The 23914-nt window shown below is 33.6% G+C and overlaps 1 protein-coding gene across 1 annotated transcript; it reads right to left on the reverse strand.

The window, feature by feature from the left end:
* Positions 1 to 1255: 1255 nt before the first annotated feature.
* LOC108908318 (filaggrin-2-like) lies at positions 1256 to 23543 on the reverse strand. Its single transcript, XM_018712380.1, has 3 exons — positions 23413 to 23543; positions 14073 to 14896; positions 1256 to 2250 (listed from the first exon to the last, which is right to left on the reverse strand). The coding sequence occupies exons 1-3, from the start codon at positions 23425 to 23427 to the stop codon at positions 2091 to 2093; spliced, it is 999 nt and encodes a 332-aa protein (XP_018567896.1). The 5' UTR covers positions 23428 to 23543; the 3' UTR covers positions 1256 to 2090.
* Between the last annotated feature and the right edge of the window lie 371 nt (positions 23544 to 23914).

The raw sequence follows: 23914 nt of genomic DNA on the forward strand, positions 1-23914 counted from the left end.
GCAACTGGGCAATAAATCTCAGTTGTTGACAAGTGATTGATAAATTGCCTAGCAGTGCAGTGCAGCAATCCGGAATTTGATGTGATTCAGGTAGGTAATTTTAACTTATTATAGGGACCTTCTATTAAGTAAATAATAATTAAGGGAGAAATAAGAGGGATATTTTTTTTACTAATATTATTACAACATGGCATTCTGGAGACCTTTTGAAATGGCACAACACGAAATTTACCATCAATACAGGTTCGGAAAGTACCGATGGTCCATCTGCCGTTACGTGAGAGCGAGAAAGTAAGACATAGAAATCCATGCGATAGAGAAGGATGGCTATAATGAAGGCGTATCATAGTCACCGCCCGTTTCGCCCTTCCACAAATAAGATCCACTTCTTATTTGTGGAAGGGCGAAATGGGCGGTGACTATTAGACGCCTTCATTATAGCCATCTTTCTCTATCGCACGGATTTCTATGACTTACTTTATCGCTCTCACTTAATGGCAGATGGACCATCGATACTTTCCGACCCTGTATAATAAAATTGTTTGGGGACATAAATAATTAAAATATGTTGCTGGCCAAATGAACATATAATAGAAATTTTTTTACACATTATATACAAATTATTATAATTTGTTACCTTTAACAGAAAACTTTTTAGGGATGTCTATGAAACGTCTAAATTTTATTGGTAGGCGTTTTTATACATGCTGACTACGGAAAGACTATACATAATAGTATGTCTTTATTTAGGAGGGTGAATCTGGGCATTTTAAGTAAAAGAATTCATATAAACGTATGTCTATAAATGCTTCGTTACCATGATACAGGGTGTTAAAGTTTCAATACTTTTCTGTTTTTTTTATCTCCCACAGTTTTTGAGATAAGTAACTCAAATTTGGAACTTACGCTAATCTAAATTGCTTGCATCACTAGCCCTGTTCAATAGTCGCCACGATCTATAGGGTGATACTTTTTCTGGGGTCGGGCCTCTTTTCAGCCCCCTAAACTTTCTTCCGGTATGTCACTGGTCTTTTCTAGATTAAGGGTTTAATTCCCTGTTCAATTTAGAAACTTTTGTGTCTCTTGCAATGTTTTCGCATTTGTTGCCGTTTTCGAGCAAAAAAATAGCCGGATTTCAAAATTATGAAACACGCTATTTTTGTATCAGCTTTTGTATTAAGGCTGGAAATAATATTTTAATTATTTAATTACAAAGAAACTGTTACAAGTGTTTTACTTTACTGACTGAAAAGACTTATTAGAAATTACAAAAAAAAAAAACAGTATTTTGAAATATAAATTTTAATACTTACTACTCTTACATCCTAATACAAACAGAAACGATCTTTGGTAGCTTAATTTCTAAAGATCAAGATCAAACATTGTAAAACCTGGCAATGAATAATAAGTGGGGCAGTGTTTCAGTGGTTAAAGGTTAGAAAACACAAAAACAGTTATTATCTAGACTGATTGACATGTTTGCTATTTGTACATCGAGAGAAAATTGCACATATTATTGCTGTAGACTGTAGACAGAAAATTATATACAAATTTCTCAAAAAAAATATGCTTCGGCTTTAAAAAAAGCGTCTAACAAAGATGTCTTGAGTACACTCTTAAGTTTTTTACGTAACCCTGATAGCAACCAGCGCCATTTATTGAAATTACTACATACAGGGTGTTACAAGTGATGGGTCTCAAGGTTATAGTGGAATCTAAACAATACATTACAATTTAGCCAGACCAACTTTAGTAAAAAATTCTACAAAAATTTTATTGCTGTAAAAAGGATGATCTAGTTAGGACAAAAGATACAAATTTTTACTTTTAACACTCTAGATAAGTTTGGCCAAATCGTAATATATTAATGTTTAGAATTTCTTCTGCTCTGAGACCCGCAACTTATATATGCAATGAATAAAAATTAAACTGAAATAGCAAAATTAGTCCTACGTTGGGTCATTTTTTGTAAGATGAGAAATAACTGTTTCACTTTAAAACTAACTCAATATGAATAAATAATAAAAATAGAGTGTACAGTTTTTTTTCGTAATAACTAAAGTAATTCCATTTAAAACGTATCTCTATTCTTAGCCTGAGCTGTCCTGCGGTGATTGAGTATTACTGGAACCACTGTCAGAAGGAGGTTTGGAAGTAGTCGAAGATGGCCTTCCATAAAGATAGCTGGTAGTCCTATAACCTTCATATGGGTCCCTGTTATATCTGTAGCTGTTTGATCCACCACCATATCTATAAAAACAGTAAAAATAATCTATACAGTGTTCAGTTATTCACTGGCCAACAGATGTAGACTATGATAAATATTAAAAGGGGGGTAGTTGAAATAAAATTTCGTCGACGACTGCTAAAGCTAAAAAAATTAAATTAGTAGTTCACAATCTTGATTCTCAGGACAGTTACGCCACTGTGTACAACATAAACAATGGCATAAATCAAATCTTCAATGAATTTTAATCAGCTCCGACCAATATTGGATATTTTCACCAATGCTTATAATCCAACAGACACATAGCAGATAAACTGCAAAGAGTTCGATGTTGCCGGCAACAGCGAAGATATGACTCGAGGATTAGCGAAGCCGTCATGGTGGGTGATCAAACGTCTACTCAGTTGACCTGTATGATTCTTTTCGTATTCTACTTTCATTGTTGTCCTCGGGATCGAGGCTCCACTGGAGAGGACAATATTCGACAATAAATTTATTACGTTTCATCATGCGTAACGAGGTAAATTTTTAAAATCATAATCATCATTAGTTGAACAAGCACACAAAAGTAATAATCGTAATCAAATATGATTCCCTCGCGAATGCATAAAAAAACCAGCCATTATTACCTACTCACCGTGGTTATCAGTACGTGAACTGTTTCCGTACACAAAAATGACCGGATGTTGTACACGTGAAATAAAAATCACACGCAATTTTCGCTATCGTCTATCAGATATTTACATACTACAATAGTACACGTAGGTTTCATAATGGTCAACACCGTGAGAAGTGTTTGTTATTTGCAAACCAGATATTGTTCAGACGCCCTTTTTCATGTGGAAACTTAGAATTGCACACCGTTAGGTAATGGAACAGCGAAAGACTTATTCGACTTTAATTGGTCAAAACGATATTGTAGGGTTTATGTTTTTAACTTTAAAAATACCATTGGTCAAATTCTTCGTTTTTGGCATTTTTTCAGCCCCTAAATAGGGGCGATTTTTAAAATTTTAAAAGCTATGCTAATTTCAGTTTTTTACGACAAGTAACTAATTTGCGACCAAAAACATATTTTTATGTATTTTTTTAAATTCTCTGCGAATTGTGAAAAAACGGGCGAAAATTTTTGCGGTCACTCTCTGGCTAGTTCATCTCTTTCGGTTGCGCAAATTCCCCTCATTCCTTATCACTGTCTAATAACTCACATGTTCGTGATATAGTTATATATTATTACATATTCGGAAAGCTTATGAAAAGAGCTTTATATTAAAAAAGAAATCGTCGAGATTCGTTGAAAAACAACGGAGTTACCGACTGTCAAAGTTGACGGCCTATTATTAAATAAATTAGGTTGGTAGAGGCAAAAAAAATACTGGCATAACCGGCAACCCGAGTACTTTCCCAGATAAAAATATTTTATTTGTGGAAGTATGTTAACTGCATAAGAAATATTGTCAAAAGTCGCTTGATTTTCGGAGAACCGTGGCGCGGCGGAAGGGTAGGGGAAGCGAACGACAGCGAGTCCGAAGAAAATGACGATAATATTCATAGTCCTGCCGTTAAAAAAGCGAAATTCGCTTGAAAATAATATATTTGACAGGTTGTAACTCCGTTGTTTTTCAACGAATATTGACGATTTTTTTTTAACTTAAAGCTCTTTTCATAAACTTTCCGAATACGTAATAATATATAACTATATCACGCTCGTGCGTCGTATATTTCATTTTGCAACTAAGGCTAAAAAAATCCAGGTTGCAAATTTGAAAGTAAAAAAAAAAATGATAGATTTCAATGTATTATTATGAAATTTACTATGAAAAAAATCATTGCGATTGTGGAAGATCCTCGGGATCATCCAGACTAATAATTAGTTAATTTGTTTATAAGCCCATAACTTGTAAACTATTCAACTTACCGATACCAGATTTCGTGTGAGTTATTAGACAGTGATAAGGAATGATAGGATGCGATGCCAAAACGTTCTGGTTAATAATAACGCAGTTTATAAATGTTTAATTCAAAAGTCATAAATGAACTTCTTCTGTTTATAACTTTTGATCTAATTAATATTTTTTGACGCTCGAGGGCTAGTTTTGTAGGTCTTTTGGAGACGAAATAAAAGTACTTTATTCTTTTCTCGTGGAAATGAACGGAAAAAAGTTATAAGCAAAAACGTGAATTTACGTAAAAATTATACAATTAACCACCCTCTAAACAATTTCTATGACTGGAAACTAATATATTATTGTACAAAAGTTGCGAAATGGTCATTTAGCAGCTTATTTTCCTGGCCTAGATAAAATAAGTAACAGACTTGATCGAACCTGTGTTTTCTCTATAAATAACGAGCGTTCAAATAAAAACGTGGTCAAGTTGGTTCTGAAAATCTGGACGTAGGGCGTAGCGTATGGCAAATGAACTTAAACGTCATCTGTCAAAGCGCTATATCGCCGCTATCAATTTGAATATTTTCATTTTAAAAAGCGTTTAAAATGGTGTTTTCTCAAGAACAAAAAGTGTTTATTATAGAGTCCTACTTTAGAAATGGACGCAAGATTGATGGAATGGAAGTATTCTATTGAGGAATGTTTCATAGAATTTCAAAATCAATTTCCCGGCGTTGTTGAGTAAAAATTTTTTCAAAGTGCAGTTCAGCGTTGTGTTAATGTTCTTCGTGAAACGAGCAGTGTAACAAGAAAAGAAGGAAGCGGCCGACCTAAAAAGCGGACTGAAGAATTAAAAGAAAATGTCCAACAAATAATGGAAAATGCGCCAAGAACTTCTGTACGTGTTTTATCACAAATGGTGGGAGTATCAGTCGGTACCTGCCACACAGTGTTAAAAAAAGATTTGCGTTTGTTCTCCTATCGTTTAACTTGTCAGCAAGAACTTCATGAAGTTGATTTTCCGCGACGGGCTGTATTTTGTGAATGGTTTTTAAACAACTACGGTGAACTTCATAATATCACCTTTTTTTCTGATGAAGCCTGGTTTCATTTAAGTGGTTACGTAAACTCACAGAATATGAGAATGTGGTCTTCTGAAAAACCAGATAACTTTTTTGTCGAGGGCCCTCTACACGCTCAAAAAATTGGAGTTTGGTGTGCTCTCAATCGAAGGAGGATTTATGGACCTATTTTTTTTAATGGTACTCTTACTGCGCAAAGGTATAGAGAAGAAATTATCGCTCCTTTTGTTAACCAGCTGGAAGAAAACGAAATTACAAACTTTTACTTTCAACAAGATGGCGCAAGGGCACATACGGCAGGCGAGACGATGAATATGTTGAGGGAAGTTTTCCAAAATCGACTAATAAGTCTCAATGCTGAACATGAATTTCCACCGAGGTCATGTGATATTACGCCGTGTGATTTCTTTTTGTGGCCTTACCTTAAAAACACTATTTTTGAACTGCCTATTCCTGATTTAAACCATCTGCAGGCTCGACTTATAGACAAGATTCGTGAAATTAACAATACCCCGAGCATCTTAGAAAATGTCTTTAATTCTTTGAGGAACAGGTGTGAAAAGTGCTTGGAACAAGGAGGGGGACACTTTCAGTAGCTGCTTTAATTTATTGTTATAACAAGGAGGGGGACACTTTCCGCAGCTCCTTTAATTGTTTGTTATTGTTATCACGATTATTCTTTAAAATAAAGTTATATAGTCATTAACGTTACTGAAACTGACAGCTGCTATACAGCTCGTTGAGAAATGAGGTTAAGTTGGTCGCTATAAGCTACTCCCTACGTCCAATATGTCAGAGCCAACTTCGACCACGTTTTTATTTGAACGCTCATTATTTTATACTTTTTGAACGGGAAGAGATATCGAAAAACTGTTTCGATAAAAGTTGGAGACAAAAACGAGGACTTTCATATGCTGTAAAAAGATATGTCTGAAAATAAATTTCGATGAGCCCTTAGTACTTAAAGCTTGCGATTTCATATTTGCCCTTTCCGTTTTGTTTTCCACACTTGTTGCATAAATATTTCATAATTACCTTAAAGATTTAGGTGTAAATGATTGTCCCAGCCAGTCAAGAGCATAAAACGCCTTCTTGAAACTGGATTCCAACAGCAACGCAGAATTTAAATCAAAGGGCAAAGGGGAATTCGGGAAGAGAACGGCAAACGAGCGCGAAGCGCCCCAGCGCCATGTTCGAACGGAAATTTAACGTGGTCGCTGTGGTCTTGTAAATTATAAATAAGCCATCGGGATGCAAAGTTCCGCCGCAAAACAATATATCACCAATAAAAGCCCTCTACACACCCCGGCTTAAGCTGCGGCGCCACTTTGTGCCGCTTAATTTATAATCAGTTGTCGTTTTTTTTACGCGCGGGCATTTATCTTGCTCGCGACCTGATTTTAAAGTTAATTTTTAATAGGCACCTCCGCGGGATCCCAGGAAATATCGGCTAGTTTGCATTTTTCGGCCATCAGAGGATTATCCGGGAGGGGCTTTACACGCCGGTAGTTTTAAGTGCGGCCGTAATTTCCCGATTTTAAATAAAATTTTACTTATAACTTTCCTCGCTTTTAATCGACTCTATAATTTCCTATTCTAGATTAAGTTAAACTTCGTTGAAGCGAAAATATGAATCCCATTTTTATTTTTCAAATGCAATAATGTTTTGTAACAAATAAATGATTTTCGTTTAAAAATTTTCCTGCACTGGTTCCTCTACTGGTTTATTATACAGGGTGTCCCAAAAAATCCCGAACACCTTGACAAGTATGTCCTATAGGAAAAGTTTCAGATGAAAGTTGTAGGATACTAAGAAACCAATATGCTAGTGACCTTGACCTTAAGTTTTAAGGTCAAGCCAAGTCACCTTGAAAATATTAAAAGGAATATTTTTCATGCCACCAATAGATGTAGCGCCAAATTATATGTCCGAATATGGGGCCAATATATTTTGCCCGTATGTCCTTGAAAATCATTTGAAGGTCATAGTCATTTTCTTCAAATAACTCGGCAAGATTGAATTGTGAAAGAAAATGTTTCAAGCAAAATTTGTAGGATTTCGAATGATAAATTAGAAAGTGAGCTTCGTAGATTTGACCTTCACCACAAATTGCAAGGTCAAACCAAGGTCATATTAATACCTAACGGAATAAGCTATTTTTGATGCTAGCAGTCGATACAACCCAAATTTTATGTACGAATTTGAGGTCAGAGATTTTTCTCAGGGTGTCCTTGCAACTAAATGGAACACCCGTAAAGCTAAAAATATTTCGTAAATATGTATCTCTAAAATCTGGAAATTATTTTTTAAGGCGTCTAAGACTTTAAGGTACACACGTTGTGAAAGAAGAGAAAGAATAGTGGTTTTAAGATTTTACGAACCGTGATTCAGTCGCAGCGCACCATTTGTGCCGAATCACCACAGTTGCTGACAATGAAGAACGGTGAAATGTTTGGAAGCAGAGGAGCGGTTCTGTTCATAGCAACCTTAGAACTAATATTAATTAGGGGTTCTGATAGCGGGCCCACCCCCACAGAGCTTAGCCCGAGAACAACACGGGTAGGTAAAAAAGAGTTATGACATTTTTTATACAGCAGAGACGCTATATGTTGGCGCCCCTACGGTTGTGACGGATAAACCGTAACAACTAAAAGGAGATGTTCTATTTTATCCGACTAACTCGTATTGGCCGTTCCTTTCCTATTTACTTCTCTTTCATAACCGCTTCAAAGTCCCTTTATATTTACACCACGGGCCGCTTGAACAGAAAGAAAGGTTTAATATCACGAATAAACAGTAATCTCAAGTAAAGATTCCTTTGATGAATTAATAAATGAAAATATAATGCGCAAATTGAATTAGTCCAGAATCCAACACAAGAGGAATGCTGGTTATATCCCTCCTTTCTCGACTTAACGTTTTAATAAGCTGCAGGACGTTAAAAATTCAGGACCTTTCAAGACGGGGTATGCTAATGCGAAAAAGGTCGTGTAACAAACTTTCTCTAAAACTGTTCCATGAAAAATGCACCGTTTGCCTAAAAAATCAATCACAATTTAGCGATGCGGGTTGAGCGGATGAAGACTGAGCTAATGGACTAACTCAATAATGAGAAACTCGGATAAAGTTCAACGGGAATCAGTCTCTAGGGGTTAGTAGGTGTGTGTCTGTGTGGATAAATGTCAACGTATGCTAAGTGTAGCGAAAGTTGGACGAACTTTTGTTTAGGGTTAAACTTGAGGTATATTCTTACTTTTCAGTTTACCTACAAACAATTTAGGTTTGAAATAAAATCAGGACTTGTACACAAGAGGTTAAGAATGGTGAAAAACATCATGAAAATTCACACAATCAATTATTCCTTGTGTTTGAAATAATGTTCGAAAATTTGAGAAAATCTAGAATTTGTTGGTAATAATTTTACTCTTGTAACAATAGTCACAATGCAATCAAATTGAATTATAGTCGTATTAATATTGCGGGAACTAATCACCAATCAGGTTGACAATTTTTTTAGACATGTCTTTTATAATTAGGATTCCAAAAATACATTTTGTGCTCATTAGTAGAAGTCGCTATTTACAAGTGTAGGTCAAAATATTTAATATAATTTTTATATTTCCAGAAAGATTAGGATTGCACTTGCCCACAGACTCTTAGTATCAAAATATAAGAAGACTTAAATCAACTTATACAAAATTCAACTCCTACTGAGGTATAGTAATTCGGGTTCCGTTCAGAAAAATGACCGAACTTTGATTAGGTACTCAGATTATAAAGTAAACAAAAATATTACAAAATGATTCGTAATCAGCGACCCCGAAAACCCCCGTATACCAAATTTGATGCGAATGTGTTTTTTGAAAATTTGGTCGGCCATCTTGGATCCGCCATCTTAAATTTTGCAAAATTGACCTCGGATCCGCGTTCAGCGACCTCGAAACCCCCCGTTTAGCAAATTGGCACGAATGTTATTTTTTGAAAATTTGTTCGACCATTTTTGATCTGCCATCTTGAATTTTGCAAAATTGACCTCGGATCCGTGATCAGCGACCCCGTAAATCCTCGTAAACAAAATTTAGCGCGAATGGGTTATTTTTGGAAAATTTGGTCGGCCATCTTGGATCCACCATCTTGAATTTTGCAAAATTGACCTCGGATCCGTAATCAGCGACCCCGAAAACCTCCGTATACCAAATTTGGCGCGAATCTGTTATATTTTGAAAATTCGGTATATCTGGCCTTAATTGACCTGTTTTTTGAGGTTAGGAAATTCCTGTGATGTGAAAGCTCAATTCTGACACCGGATTCGTGATCAGCGGGCAAAAATACTACGGATAACATATGTCGCATAAAAAATACAGACAACTTTTTTATTTTTGAGTGGCTGTGTTTTGTTAGCAATTTTCCGGAAAATATTGCTTTTTTTATGAAAAATCTGGCTAATTAGCCTTATTCTACCACTTAAAAACCCAGTGTCCCATTTATTTAACATATATTATTATTAGCTTTAGTATGTTTACTTAAGTAAAGGTTTGTTATTGTTCATCATTAATATTGATGACGTTAAGATTTAGGGATATTTAGTTGACAGTACCAGCCGTGCTATGTTGGTTGCCTAACCTCGGTGGTCAGATAACTTTTAAGCATTTATGAAGACTGTATCTCAAGTCAAAGCACAATGTATGTATGCAGTGCCTTCAAGCGCGAAATACTGCCACAATCAACATTATTTCGGATATCAATTTTCATATAAAACATCGTTATAATTACTAACTGTTCGCTTTGCTCTCATCAAACATTCATTTGAAAAATCAAATTTCAAGTTGAATTAAGCAAATGTTCCGGAGCTGTTTTAAAATATAATAGGTATTAAGAGTTAAAGGTAAAATGCATCTGTTTAAATTACTAAACTGAAAACGAATATAAAATATGTAAACTCCATTAGCTTTATTCCTTGTGTAAAATATCCTACAATTTCTGCTTTATATAATACAGCATAATAACAGAGAAGTACATAGTTACATTTTTAAATTTGCTTATAATCGATTCCGACTATTTTTTATTTTTATTTTTAGCAAAAAATAAATAATATCTAAAAACAACTGTTTATATATTATTAAATTACTACAAATTATTATTTATTTGCGATATAATTTTAGTTTTATTTTCTGTTTATTTGAATACATTTTTTGAAGTACCATTCCTAGGAAAGTAATATACTTAGTGTTAAAATAATACAACATTTTTAACGATGAACAAAAGACAATCTCGGTTTCAATAAATTGAAATTTTGGACCAGTGGAAATCCATTTCCATTGTTTTAATACCAAGGATATAAGTAATCAACTAGGCACAATACGTATAAATGGAATAATGCCAAAGGGCACAGTTCAATAATTTAATGTTATTCCCACGAGAAATTGCCTTCTGTAAATGGTAAATTGGTTAAATTAAGAGTAATTCTGGAAAATTGATTCTATTAGGAATATCGAGTCGTGAGTATTTACCAAGGTGACGTGTATATTTAGTATACAGGTTCGGAAAGTCCCCATGGTATATCGGCCGTTACGTGAGAGCGATAAAGTAAGTCATAGGAATCCGTGCGATAGATAAGGATGGTTACATTGAAGACGTTTCATAATCTGAATAGTCACCGCCCGGTGACTATTCAGATTATGAAACGTCTTCACTATAGCCATCCTTGTCTATCGCACGGATTTCTTTACTTTACTTTGTCACTCTCATGTAAAGGCAGATGGACCATGTGGATTTTCCAGTCCTGTATATGTTGTTACCGCTATTAGTCATGCAGCATAAATGTAAACGGAAAATTAATAAAGAAATTACAAGGGTTAATTATATTTATCAAAACAAATATACAGGGTATTTGGAGTAATAAAATGGGGTGGTAAGTCTACTCAAAAAAATAATAATGTAGGATCCTATGATACTTTAACGGTTATTTTTCCATAACTTTTATTTCCTACCAAAAAATATTACTTTCAAATGCTATTCGCTGCTGTTATTTATTCAAAAATAAAAAAAATCCTTTTCAGTGTGGTAGAAACATCCAATCAAATAAATATAACAACAAACAGCGTAGATAAATAATTACAGACGACATTATGGAAAACGTATTTGAGATATTTTCACTTAAAATGATTAAATGGATATTTTGATTATTAAGAAGCTTCTAATTATCAGCATAGCCGTGAAAAGGGATTTTTATCGTGGCGTATAAATCAGTTGGCCTGGTTCTTTTATTCAATTTTCTGCGAGGTGGTAAAAAGAAACGCCGGGAAACAAGTAGTAGCCTATATAATATGTATCTAGACATGATGGATGGCGAAATTTGGCTTTTTGGATAAACCAAATTAGGTTGATACATAATTTTATAATACCTTATTTTATAATACCTCAATGGTATGGATGGATGGATGGATCAGAAAATAGTTCAGTTTTTATTATAGCGGAAAGAATACAGACCCCTAATTTATCTCCATACGTTCTTAGATTGTTGATATCTCATTTAGTTTTCGTGGTATTGTTATTTGAGTGAAATGTGCAACTATCTCCAAACGCTTCTATAGGGGTAGGTAGGTAGAAAATCTAAATTTTTTTTAATAATTTTTAACTTTATGCTACAATTTTAGTGAAAATCTCTTGATATTACCAAATTTATTATTAGTTATTTTGTTCAAGGTGTCGCTATGTGGAACGTAAAAGCGATGATTATGTTTGAATAAGAAAGTAAAGTAGGGAAGTCTCTGCTAATAAATAAGAAGACACTCAAGAATTATGGTTTTTTATCTCTATCCCATTTAATAACACTACTTTTATGCACCAAATAATATATTTTTTGTATGTAATATTAGTTCATGTTAAACGTTAATTTTTTTCGATTCTTCTACTGTGAAATATAGATTTGTTTTCTTACTTTATTAAGAACAATTTATAATGTTACCCTGAAAGCAAGGGCGTCGCCAAGGGGGACCAGGGGGGGGGCTAGAAATTCGAAAAAAGTATAAAAATTTTCTTAAGCTAAGAAAATATTAGATGGGGAATTTTTAATAAAATATTTTATTTAGGTAGGTACTTAAACTTTAATTTTGAAAATTGAAAATTAATACACTTTATTTTTTTAAAAAACAATTGTAATAAATTAGTATAAATATTTGTTGACAAAATAATTTAAAAATATAAAATTTCATGTTAAAAAGTAATACATACATATTTCCATATTTTAAAAATTTAACTGGAATTCTAAATTAAAAAAAAAATAAATTTTTATTTATCGGAATCAGAATAAAAGTTTAACGGTGCAACTAAAGCTATACAGGGTGTCCGCAAATTTCACCAACAACGTTTGACTGTATATTCACATTGATCTCTAAAAGGGAGAGGTAACCGGAGAAGACTATCACCCAGTATATCAATTTGACTAACGCTTTATAAAAACCACCCATTGCAAAAAATCGAACAATTATAGTTAAAAAATTTTTTTAGTTCAAAATATAATACAATCTTTTTATTATTTAAAATGTAATGTATTATTTATTTTCAAACCTTAAAAAAAACCTACTGATTAAAATTTGCAATCAAAGATATGGAAAAATAAGAATTTTATTTTTATATGGATTTAAATTTTTTTATTTTTATAACAAACTTTTTTTTATTGCAAATACCATATAAATAATCAAAAATCCTCTTCAGTCTCGTCTTCCGTTTCTATTCTATTCCTAAAATTCCTATTTCTATTCCTAAAATATAGCTATAAATGCAAAAATATGTGATTGGTTTTTTACCCATAACTCGCTTAATATTTATGCTATCAAGCCCTTCAAAAAACCATTTTGTAGGTTTTTTCAAGGGCTATAAGATCATATAAGTTACATTTTCTTTCAGCCTTTATTTTTGTAAGGGTTTTGTAAGCAAAACTTACAGTTTTGTACTCTACAAAATTTTGCGTATCATTAATAGTTTTTGAGTTATTTTGAAGAAAAGACAATCTTTTCTAAAAATATAAAAATTTTCTTTTCACTTCAAGCTCAACTTTTTTCAAAACTAAGCACTTCAAACCTGTCAAACTTCTAGAGCATATTACAAGTACATAAATAAAGTAAATTGTAAAGTGGTAACGATTATTTTCAATTGGGCTGGTAATTAGGGGGTGATTTACACGTTTTTTGTTGCCGAAAAAATACAGACCAACGTTATTTTCGTCGTAACTCGCTTAGGTTTGATGCTAGGGACTTTTATAAAATAGTATAAAAATAAAGGCTTTTTCAAGCACTTTGGTTCTATGAGTATTCCCTGAAAAATGCATTGGTTTTTGGTTATTTCAGGTTCCAACTTTCAATTTTGGCTTTTGACGAATAAGAACCAACCTTCAACAAGCTATTACTCCGCTTGTATTGGGTCTACAGACACCATAAATACACCATTCTTTTTGTTTTTTTTATAAGCTACGTTTTTTAAAAGAATGATTTTTTTTTGATAAAATACTTTTTTAGTTATTCGTGAAAAACCGTCTGTTTTTTTTTTTGGTTAAAAAAATTATACTTTCACTCGCGAATAAGTCGAAAAGTATTGACTTTCAGAAAAAACTTTATAGAACAAAAGTTGCTTAAAATTAACATTTTTCAGCACGAGAAGTGGTGGCATCCACCCCCAGGGTAAAAGCAACCCCCGGTACAAGGTCAACTTTGAAGTAGATGGTAAGTAGAACGTAAATCCAAATTTTTATGAAAATCGGTGCTGTTTGACAAAATTATACGGGAAATGGTCATTGACTGGACTACCTAGCCTATTGGCTGGTGACACCCTTGCCTAAAAGGGAATACAATTTCTTTAGCATATACAAAACTCACCCCTTATCCCTGTAGTCATCCTTTCCGCTCCCACTACTTCCATAATTCCATCCACTAGCATAACCTCCTCCCCCGTAACTACCGTACCCGCTAGTAGCTCCGTACTCAGGCCTACCGGAAGCGAAGTAGTAGCCCCGTCCAGCGCTGTCAAACCCTGAACTGCCCCTGTAAGTCTCATCCCAAGGTCTGTACCCGTCTCTCTCGTAGCCCCTGTTATCATACCCCGAACCCCTCTCCGGATACCTCTCATTCCTTTCGTATTTGTCGTACCTATCGTATCTATCGCGGTTCTCATAGGGGGAGTATCTGTCGGAATAGCCGCTATATCTATCCCTAGATCTGTCGGTGTACGAGCCGTACCTGTCTCGTTCGGAGTATCTGTCCCTTTCAGAGTACCTGTCGTCCTCGGAGTATCTAGATCTCTCTGGGTACCTCTCGTACCTGTCGTAGTATCTCTCCCTGTCGGGGTATCTTTCTCTTTCGTATCTGTCGTAGGATCTATCGCGGTCATTGTATCTGTCGTAGGTTCCGCCTCTACCTTCGTATTTATACGTGTCAGACGGGTATCTGTCCAAATAACCGGAATCGCAACGGATGCATCTCTTCCCTAGGTTCTGGGGGTCTCGTCTTGCTTCTGGGGATTCCTCGGGTTGTATGCTCTTGTCGCTGGAACTCGATGAACTGTACCTGTCCGGGTAGCTGGTTTCTCTTGGAACCCGCGTAAGTGGAGAATCAGGAGTGAAAATGTCTTTGACAGTGGCAGAGTTGATTGACTCCAAGCCGAACAGCATTAAGAGGATGGTGCTTGCGTACCATTGGTTGGCCTAAAAAAAAGGTGTGTGGTTCAGTATAGTTTAACAACCTGTACAGAGTATCAGGAAATAATCTATCTAAAATATCGATGACGTCACCAGTCATCTATAGTGTGACATAAAAAAAATTGTGCTTCGGTATAAAGCAAATCCCATTTAAAAAATAGTGAGTTGATGATGCAAGGAACAAACTCGTTTAAAATTCAGGTAATTATTTTGGGGAAAAACGCTCGGACACGTCGATTAGTATTTTTAGTTCCGGATTTTGACAAGACACCCTGTATACAATTTTCTTATGTCAAAAAATCCACAACTAAATATACTAATCGACGTGTCCGAGCGTTTTTCCACAAAACAATTATCAGAATTTTAAACGAATTTGTTTCTTTCATCGTGAACGCACTGTATATACAGGGTGTCTCACGGTGACGGCCGATTAGAAATATTTCAGAGACTACTTCGATTTGAATTTTGAAAATTTGGGATACCGGGTTCCCATCCATACTTTCAAAGTGGCTTAATTGCATACAGAGTGCTAGAAATTTAATGCCGAGTTAAGTTAACTTCAAACCTTCATAAGTCGTTTTTTTTTAATGGAACAACCTGTATGTTTTTCTATATTCTGATACATATTCTCTTTCGAACGGTATCAGGGTTCCATATACCCATCTCTTCTAGTTTTTAAGTTATCTACTATTTTTTGTGTAATCACCTAAAATCATGTAATTACTTGCGAGGATAGCTGTGGAATTTTTAGCAAAACTTCAAAACAAACAACGTTGCAATGGGATTCTAAGAACATTTACAGTTTTTAATGAGACATATCCCAATTTTCCACCAATGAGCAGAATAAAGTTAAGAAGAATTTTAAAAAATCAACTTCATACTTAGTAATACACAATTTTAATTATGTATGTTAATAATAATAATAATGCACTAAGATAAAAAAGATGACTTAAAAAAGTTATAAGTGTTCAATATGACCCCCATTAACAGCTAAGCACTTGTGGATCCTAGAGATAACACCATTAGTCACCGCTTTTGCTATTTCAGCTGCAGGCAATTCATGGTACGCTCTTCGTATTCGAGCAATCAAATCCTCTTTTGAAGCAACGGGTGTAGAATACAATTTTTGCTTTATTACTCCCCAAACATAAAAATCTAATGGAGTGAGGTCGGGAGACCTCACTGGTCAATTCCACGGTCCTAGGCGTCTCATCCATCTATCTTCAAACATTTCAGTTAGCTGTTGATAGATTTGATTGTGACAATGAGGTGGAGCCTCGTCTAATTGATACCAACACTTCCTTAGTTGGTCTAAAGGTATATCATCTAGAAAATCTGCCACAACCGTTTGCAAAATTTTGAGATATCTGTCAGCATTTAAATTTTCTTCGTAGATATGGTAAGAAATTTGGTTATCTTTAATTAGACAAAAAACATTTAAGCTAAATTTATTTTGAAAGTTTCTTTCCCGGATAACATGAGGATTTTCAGATGACCACAAATGAGTATTATGTCTATTAAAAATACCTTCTCTCGTAAATGTTGACTCGTCTGTCAATATATGTTGCAAAAATTGTGGATTTTCTTGATATCGCACTAACATCGTTTCACAAAATTGTACACGTTGCACGGCGTCACCCAGATGAAGAGCAGAGAGTAGCTTAAATTTGTATGGATGCATATCATTAGTTCTTAACATCCTGTGAATGGACGCTCGTGAAATGCCTAAATCATACTCTGCGGTACGAGTTGAGGATTCTAGATGAACATTAAAATAGGCTAGCACATTTATTACATTATCTTCATTTGAAGTTATTGGTTTTGGTAAAATTCCTTCTGCGCAAATTCGACAATATTCTAGTTGATTTGCTAAAATTCTTCTTAACTTTTTTCTGCTCATTGGTGGGAAATTTGGATATGTCTGATTAAAAACTGTACATGTTCTGCTTATAATCCCATTGCAACGTCCGTGAATGAATAATAAATTTAAAATATCAGCATTTGAATATGTATTGTTTTCCATTTCTTATACACTAAATTAAACTGTTACTGCGATACTAATAACAAATTGACAGTTTAGTTGTTTGTTTTGAAGTTTTGCTAAAAATTCCACAGCTATCCTCGCAAGAAATTACATGATTTTAAGTGATTACACAAAAATAGTAGATAACTTAAAAATTAAAAGAGATAGGTATAGGGAACCCTGATACCGTTCGAAAGAGAATAAAAATGTGTATCTGAATATAGGAAAACGGGTGTTCCTTTTAAAAAACCGACTGATGAAGGTTTGAAGTTAACTAAACTCGGCATTAAATTTCTAGCACCCTGTATGCAATTAAGCCACTTTGAAAGTATGGATGGGAAGCTTAGAGGTCTAACTATCCCCTCTATAAATATTGTTGCTTTATCTTTCTTACTAAAAAATACACATGGTTTGAAGCTAGTCACTGTTTCTCTCTAGTTTTTTGAAAAAAATTAAATTATCTCGAAAACGGTTAATTTTAGGAATAGGGAAACTTCATAAAAGTCTACCTAAAATAACACGTAGAATTCGAAATTGCAATAATATATAGGGTGTTCCATTTAAAATAAGCAAGTTGATGGCGACTTCCGGTATAACCGGAAGTGGTACGTGGACGCCATTATTTTAGTTGAAAAGGGCATGCCCGAAAACCCGGTAACCCAAATTTTCAAAATTCAAATCGAAGTAGTCTGAAATAATTCTAATGGGCCGTCACCGTGAGATACCCTGGATGAGGATTCTGGATGAGGCAAGGTGTCTAAAAATGGGTAATCGAGTTATAGCTCGGGACCTTTATAATCAAACAAACTATATATTTTAATGTTAACCTCATAACTTAAAGTAAAATACAATTTTTTGTCTTGTTACTTAAGGGCGTGCAGATAAAAGAATATATTGAAAATATAATCGAAAAAGAATAAAATGACTAAAGATATTAACTACGTTATACCTACTAAAGTGATTTATTACACTAATAACTGAACTATTTCTCACTAATGCTTCTAACATGATGAATTATAATAATATAATATGTAATTTTAATTAATTAAAATAATAACTCTTTTTTTATTTAAAAAAAAGGAACTGTATTTATAAACTCGGAGTATACTGACGAGACTACTTAATTAATATCTTGGATCTTGCCAAACCTGTCTCATAACAAGAACTCTGATATTTATTAATGCGTTATTTCTTTTATTAATTTAATGTGAATTATAAATCATTCAACAATAATTGCAGGCTATTAGACCTTAGAATAAATTAAATAAAATTCATTTTTGCGTTGTATATTGATGAATTACTTTTAAGTATACACTCAAACAGCTGTCGTAACAAAAATAGTAATAATCACTTTGTATCGCAAAGTTAGACATCACTTAAAATCTCAAGTAGAAGTAAGTTTCGTTACGAAGTTATTCAACGATCACGTCTATAATTCGTTTCCTTTTATAACAAAATAATCGAGCAAACTTTAAACTTGTGTTAAAATAAACAAGTACCCCTTCAATAATAACGCATCGTACAAATAAACTCATTCGATGATTTTCATTCGAGCACCAGAAGTTCCAGAATTAAGATGAATGTGAAAAGCTCCGAAGTAGAACAACAAACTCTAGAACTGCACTACATCTCCATTATACCTTAAAACTGAACTGGATGAGACAATATATGGAAACGGTAGCATGCAGGTTGCTGTAGTGCCTCAGGTAGTTTGTTATAATACAACAGTTGATACTTTTATGACGTACAAAACAGAAAATAAGCCAGACGCGATATATGGTGGAATATCAACCAAGGAATTCAAAAACGCAATAATATACAGAGTGTTTCATTTAAAATAACAAAGTTATGTAGCGAAATGGAACACCCTCTAAAGCTAAAAATTTTCTTTACATAGTCCACATGATTCCAGACAACTTTTATTAAAACCATTTTTTTTATAAATTTGGCAGTTACAGAGTTACAGAAGAATCCCTCTTAGGCGGAGCACCCTGTATATGCACCAGAAATATCAAATTTGAAAGGTTGATTATGTTCCGTGTAAAAAATATCATAATTAAAATAGAAAAAATATTGCAATTTCAGCCAACATAACAGTAGAAAAACGTACTATTTTCAAATTATACAATCCTCTCTTGTATTTAAGTTACATTTAACTCGAAATATTTTAATTCAGACACCGCGCACCGTCTGAAGAACTTTTTGTTAATTAAAATCACTATACGACCAAACAAGCTCCTACAGCAGTGCTATGCACTTCCATATGAGGCCGTAGGTAATTTGCCATTCTCGACATCGTGTTGGTTCGGCTGCGCCTTTAGGCAAAGTCGAAGTAGGTACTGATTTTCAGAACATCAAAATAAACGGAGCTGTGATTTTTTTATAGCGATACAATGTTATATGTTGTTAATTCTTCCTAGTCACGGAACACTTATTAGAATAGGTCGTTATACTTTTGTAAACTTAATACAATCTATATACATAGGCGTCGACATTAGGGAGTCGTGGGTACACTAGCAATACTTAAGGAAATTTTAAATTAGTGCCCTCTTGATCGATATTGTGAAATAAAATTATTATCAGAACATAGTGTGCGACAAATTTTAATAAAAACAAAAAAATGAGTTTAAGAACAAAACTTTCAAAAAAATTACGTACACTTCTAGCTGATTAAACCTTTGTACAGATTTTCCCGTTATATACTTTACATAATTCAAACAACTTTATCAGGTGAATAAATGGTATATTCAGCAGTCAAATAAAATAGGAAACACGCTAATACTCACATCAACGCGATTTAATGTGTGATACAAACATAGCAAAATTTCCCACAAAACGGATGTTACTGTAAAGAGGATGCCATATTATTATTTCGTAGTTTCAAAAGACATAATAATATTAAACGTTATCTATAAAAAAATTAATAATAAGCCTCGAAAGTAAAAATTCCATCGAAAAATTAGTTAGCTTAAAAAATATTTATAGAAATAATATTTTTACTATGTATTGTCTACATTTTTTCTTTCAAAGTACAAAAATATTACTTCCATCCTGGATAACAAGCAGTCTGTTAAAAATTACCTAATTAGACACTCATAAGTGGTATAAAATTAAAATGTTTAACATTTTTTGTGTAAACAACAAAAAAAAATGATGATGAACTCATCAAACCTGATGTGATTGCAGCTAAGACGAGAGTTGATATAATCTACGAAAAAAGCCTCCGTAATATCTCAACTAAATAACTGCTTTAATAAAAAATGACGTGGCAAAGATCTATTCATAGTGTCTGATCTTCCAAAGGTTATTATTTCAAGAAAAAACGCATATCTAAACAAAAATACTTTATAAAAATGTAACAGAAAACGGAGAGAAGAAATAAGGTATATATATTTTTAGAAGTTTTCAAGGAAACTTTGTCTATTAGATTCATGTATTTTAATGTTTTAGCCTAATGAGTGTAAAAGTACAGAACTACTATACTCTGTTTGGAAATGAAAGAGAGTAATAAAACCCCGAGATAAGAACCGGCCATGGGCGTGCTAATATTTCGTTTCAGGTAATTATCGGGTAACACTAATGCTAACAGGTAATGGGTGTACATTAGTATATTTTACTGGATACATTGTAGGGCAGGAGCCAGTGTATTGTGACAGATCAATCCAGTCTTAGAGCTGAATATACGAAGACGTGCTAGTGCAGTAGAGTAAAATTCGACTTGTGTTTAGTGACTAATGTACACTCATTTTATTTTAAAAAAGAAATACCAACGCTAAACAAAATTTTAAGTGAACTTTCAGAGGACAACGATTTGCCAAAAATCAGTAGAAGCAAATTATGGGCCGTCTTACGAGAGTTGAATTTTTGCTGGGAAAAGCAGAACAGGAAGTCAGTTCTTATCGATAAAGATGAAATTATTTGTTGGCGAAGATCCTACTTAAGATCAATTAGAAAATTCCGTGACGAAGGGAGGAATATTTATTATCTAGACGAAACTTGGGTCAACGAGGGATATACTGTAACAAAAGTATGGCAAGATAAAAATGTAAAAAGTTTTCGACAAGCATTTTTGGATGGACTTTCAACAGGGTTCAAGGCACCTTCAGGTAAAGGGCGAAGATTAATAGTGACACATATAGGTAGTGCCAGTGGTTTTGTAGATGGCGGTTTACTTTTATTTGAATCTAAAAATACAGGTGACTATCACGAAGACATGAACGCAGATGTTTTCGAAGAGTATTTTACACAGATGTTGGATCTTATTCCTCCGGGGTCTGTAATTGTCATGGATAATGCCAGTTACCATTCACGGCAGACCGAGCGGACGCCTACGACTGCTTGGAGGAAAGCCGATATAATTCAATGGTTATCCGGAAAAAACATTTCTTTTGAAACAAATATGGTGAAAAAGGAACTTTTGACACTTGTCAATCTTAATAAAGATCAGAAAAAATATGTTATCGATGAAATGGCAACAAATCGCCAAATAACGGTACTACGGTTACCACCTTATCACTGTGAACTTAACCCAATCGAATTAGTCTGGGCGCAGGTAAAAGGAGATGTAGCGCGAAATAATACGACGTTTAAATTAAGTGACGTGAAAATTTTGTTAAAAAATTCCTTGGAACGAGTAACTGCAGATAACTGGCAAAGATGTATACATCATGTACAAAAAGAAGAGGAGAAAATGTGGGAACTCGATAATTTAATTGACGTTACTGTGGAACCTATCGTTATCAATCTAGGAGACGAAGATAATTCATCAGAATATTCAGAGGATGAATTTTAATATACCTACTTTTTTATTTTCTTTATTGTACATTTATACAACACTACATTTACTCACCATAATTTGAATTTTCAAAATACATATATTTTTGTGTGGAATAAAAGTCTATTCATTAAATTTAAATAAATATTTTGATAATAATATTGAATAATTTTATTTGAATTACTAAAAACCCTCTTAACCCGGTTATGATGCTTAAAGTAGCCTCATGTTTTGAAATGCTGTTTTTATATTGTTTACTTATAAGAGAAATGGACCGAGAAATTGAAGCGGCATAGACAAAGACGGATTGTCGGGGATTAAATTTTAGCTACCTGCTACAATTTAGTATAGTCCGATCGCACAAAGTTTTGTTAAAAGTAGACCTCATCTATACGGAAAATACATAATATAAAAATATTGAATATAAGCACCAGTACTACATTTATTTACGATTTGCATACATAATGAGCTTTTATTACTCTCTTTCATTTCTAAACAGACTATAATGCCCTTATCTTCATGTTTTTATACGTAAATTTCATTCTCTTAAATTATTAAATCCGACATAGTTACTTTCAATTTTCTTAACTGAAACACGATCATAAAATATTGGGTTTTCTATTAGAAGTGCTTATAATGAAAATTATCTATAATTATCGACGAATCCAAATTTGGCGCATTATTATTGATATCTGATAAGACATACCTATAGACTTTTACAACAAATTCAAGTACTTCTAAAATTTACTTCATACATTTTGAGAAATTTGAGGAAAACTAAAACTTAAATCTTCTATAAAGTGATACGTGTTGATTTGACTAATTTTTATATTCTTAGGGTATTTTTTTGGAGCTAATTCATCGCGAATCCAGATTGTATTGTTTTTCAGTTATAAATGCTGTCTTTTAATAGCAGTTGTATTGGATATTTGCCATATGATAGGACTTAGAAAAAAGCATTTCAGAAATATACAGGGTGATTCACTTTTTATTATTAGGACTACCAATCTATCGATTGATCTCGTCAAAATAATGTTATTTTGAAGTATACACTTTTTCTACCAAAGGCTTCCTTTTAGAGCTATAAGCTCTTGAAAATAATTTTTTTTTTTCATTTTTATTATTTTTTTCTTAAACTAGGAAAGCCATTTGATTTATATTTAGTACGAAGTGTATGAATGAAAAGCTCTATCAATTTTACAAATTATTGTGAAAATAGATCAATCATAGGCGTCCGTTTCCTTCTTTTAGAAGAAAAAGTGTATACTTCAAAATTACATTATTTTGACGAGATCTATCGATGGTTAAAGTCCTAATCATAAAAAGTGAATAACCCTGTATACCTAATTAGTCCAAAAAATTTGCAGCTTCAGCCGAACAAAAAAATATATTTTTTAGAAAAAAATAGTTGGTCTTAATATTAACTGCATCTTTATCAGTTTTTGTAATTACTTTTTATTTTTTTATACCTTCTTTATTTATTATTTTTTTATTCTTAATTTTTAGTTTGCACGCTTTAGGGCAATTTTTTTTAAATATGCATTTTTCAAATAAAGAAAGTTACTTATAAATTATTTAAAACCCGTTTTAGTGCCTAAAATATTAACAAGAAAATGGCACTCCATTTTCTCATCTACTGATTATTTTTTGAAATATTGGCCCAGGCCAAAAAGTACTACAAATCACAGTTCTGTTAAAAAAAACAAATAAACAAACGGTTCTTACCTTGTGTTGTCCCATGGCAAGAAAGTTGAGATCGAGTTGGCACGCACTGAACTATCGGCAGCACATGAATTTTACGCAAAGGTCACCGTGCAGCGGAATTGAAGAAGAGTTTCCTGTCACCTCGACTGCTGCAGGTACCAAACTGAAGTGACCAAACGGGAGGGCAAACATGCAGTAAAATGGTAAATATAGCCAGTATGATCCTATACTGTGCGAGATTTATACAGCGTGCTTCCGCTGACCAAACCACGGGTCAGCGTATACGTAACCTTGGTGGACAGGGGACCGACCAAACGTTTCCAGCTATTCAAAATGCTTCTTTTTTTTTGTTAACCAGAAACGTCAAGGACAAAGAATTAATAACCGATAATTATAGCCTGGGCTCGAAAGTTGCGCGAGGGAATTGGTAATGGACTTGACAGGGTTTTCTTTTACAATATCCTTTTTGAAAACATAACAATACCAATGCGTGTTGAGTTGCGTTATGTTTTGAGATGCAATT

This window comes from Anoplophora glabripennis, unplaced genomic scaffold (assembly GCF_000390285.2).
Source record: "Anoplophora glabripennis isolate ALB-LARVAE unplaced genomic scaffold, Agla_2.0 scaffold1, whole genome shotgun sequence".
Lineage (NCBI taxonomy): Eukaryota > Metazoa > Arthropoda > Insecta > Coleoptera > Cerambycidae > Anoplophora > Anoplophora glabripennis.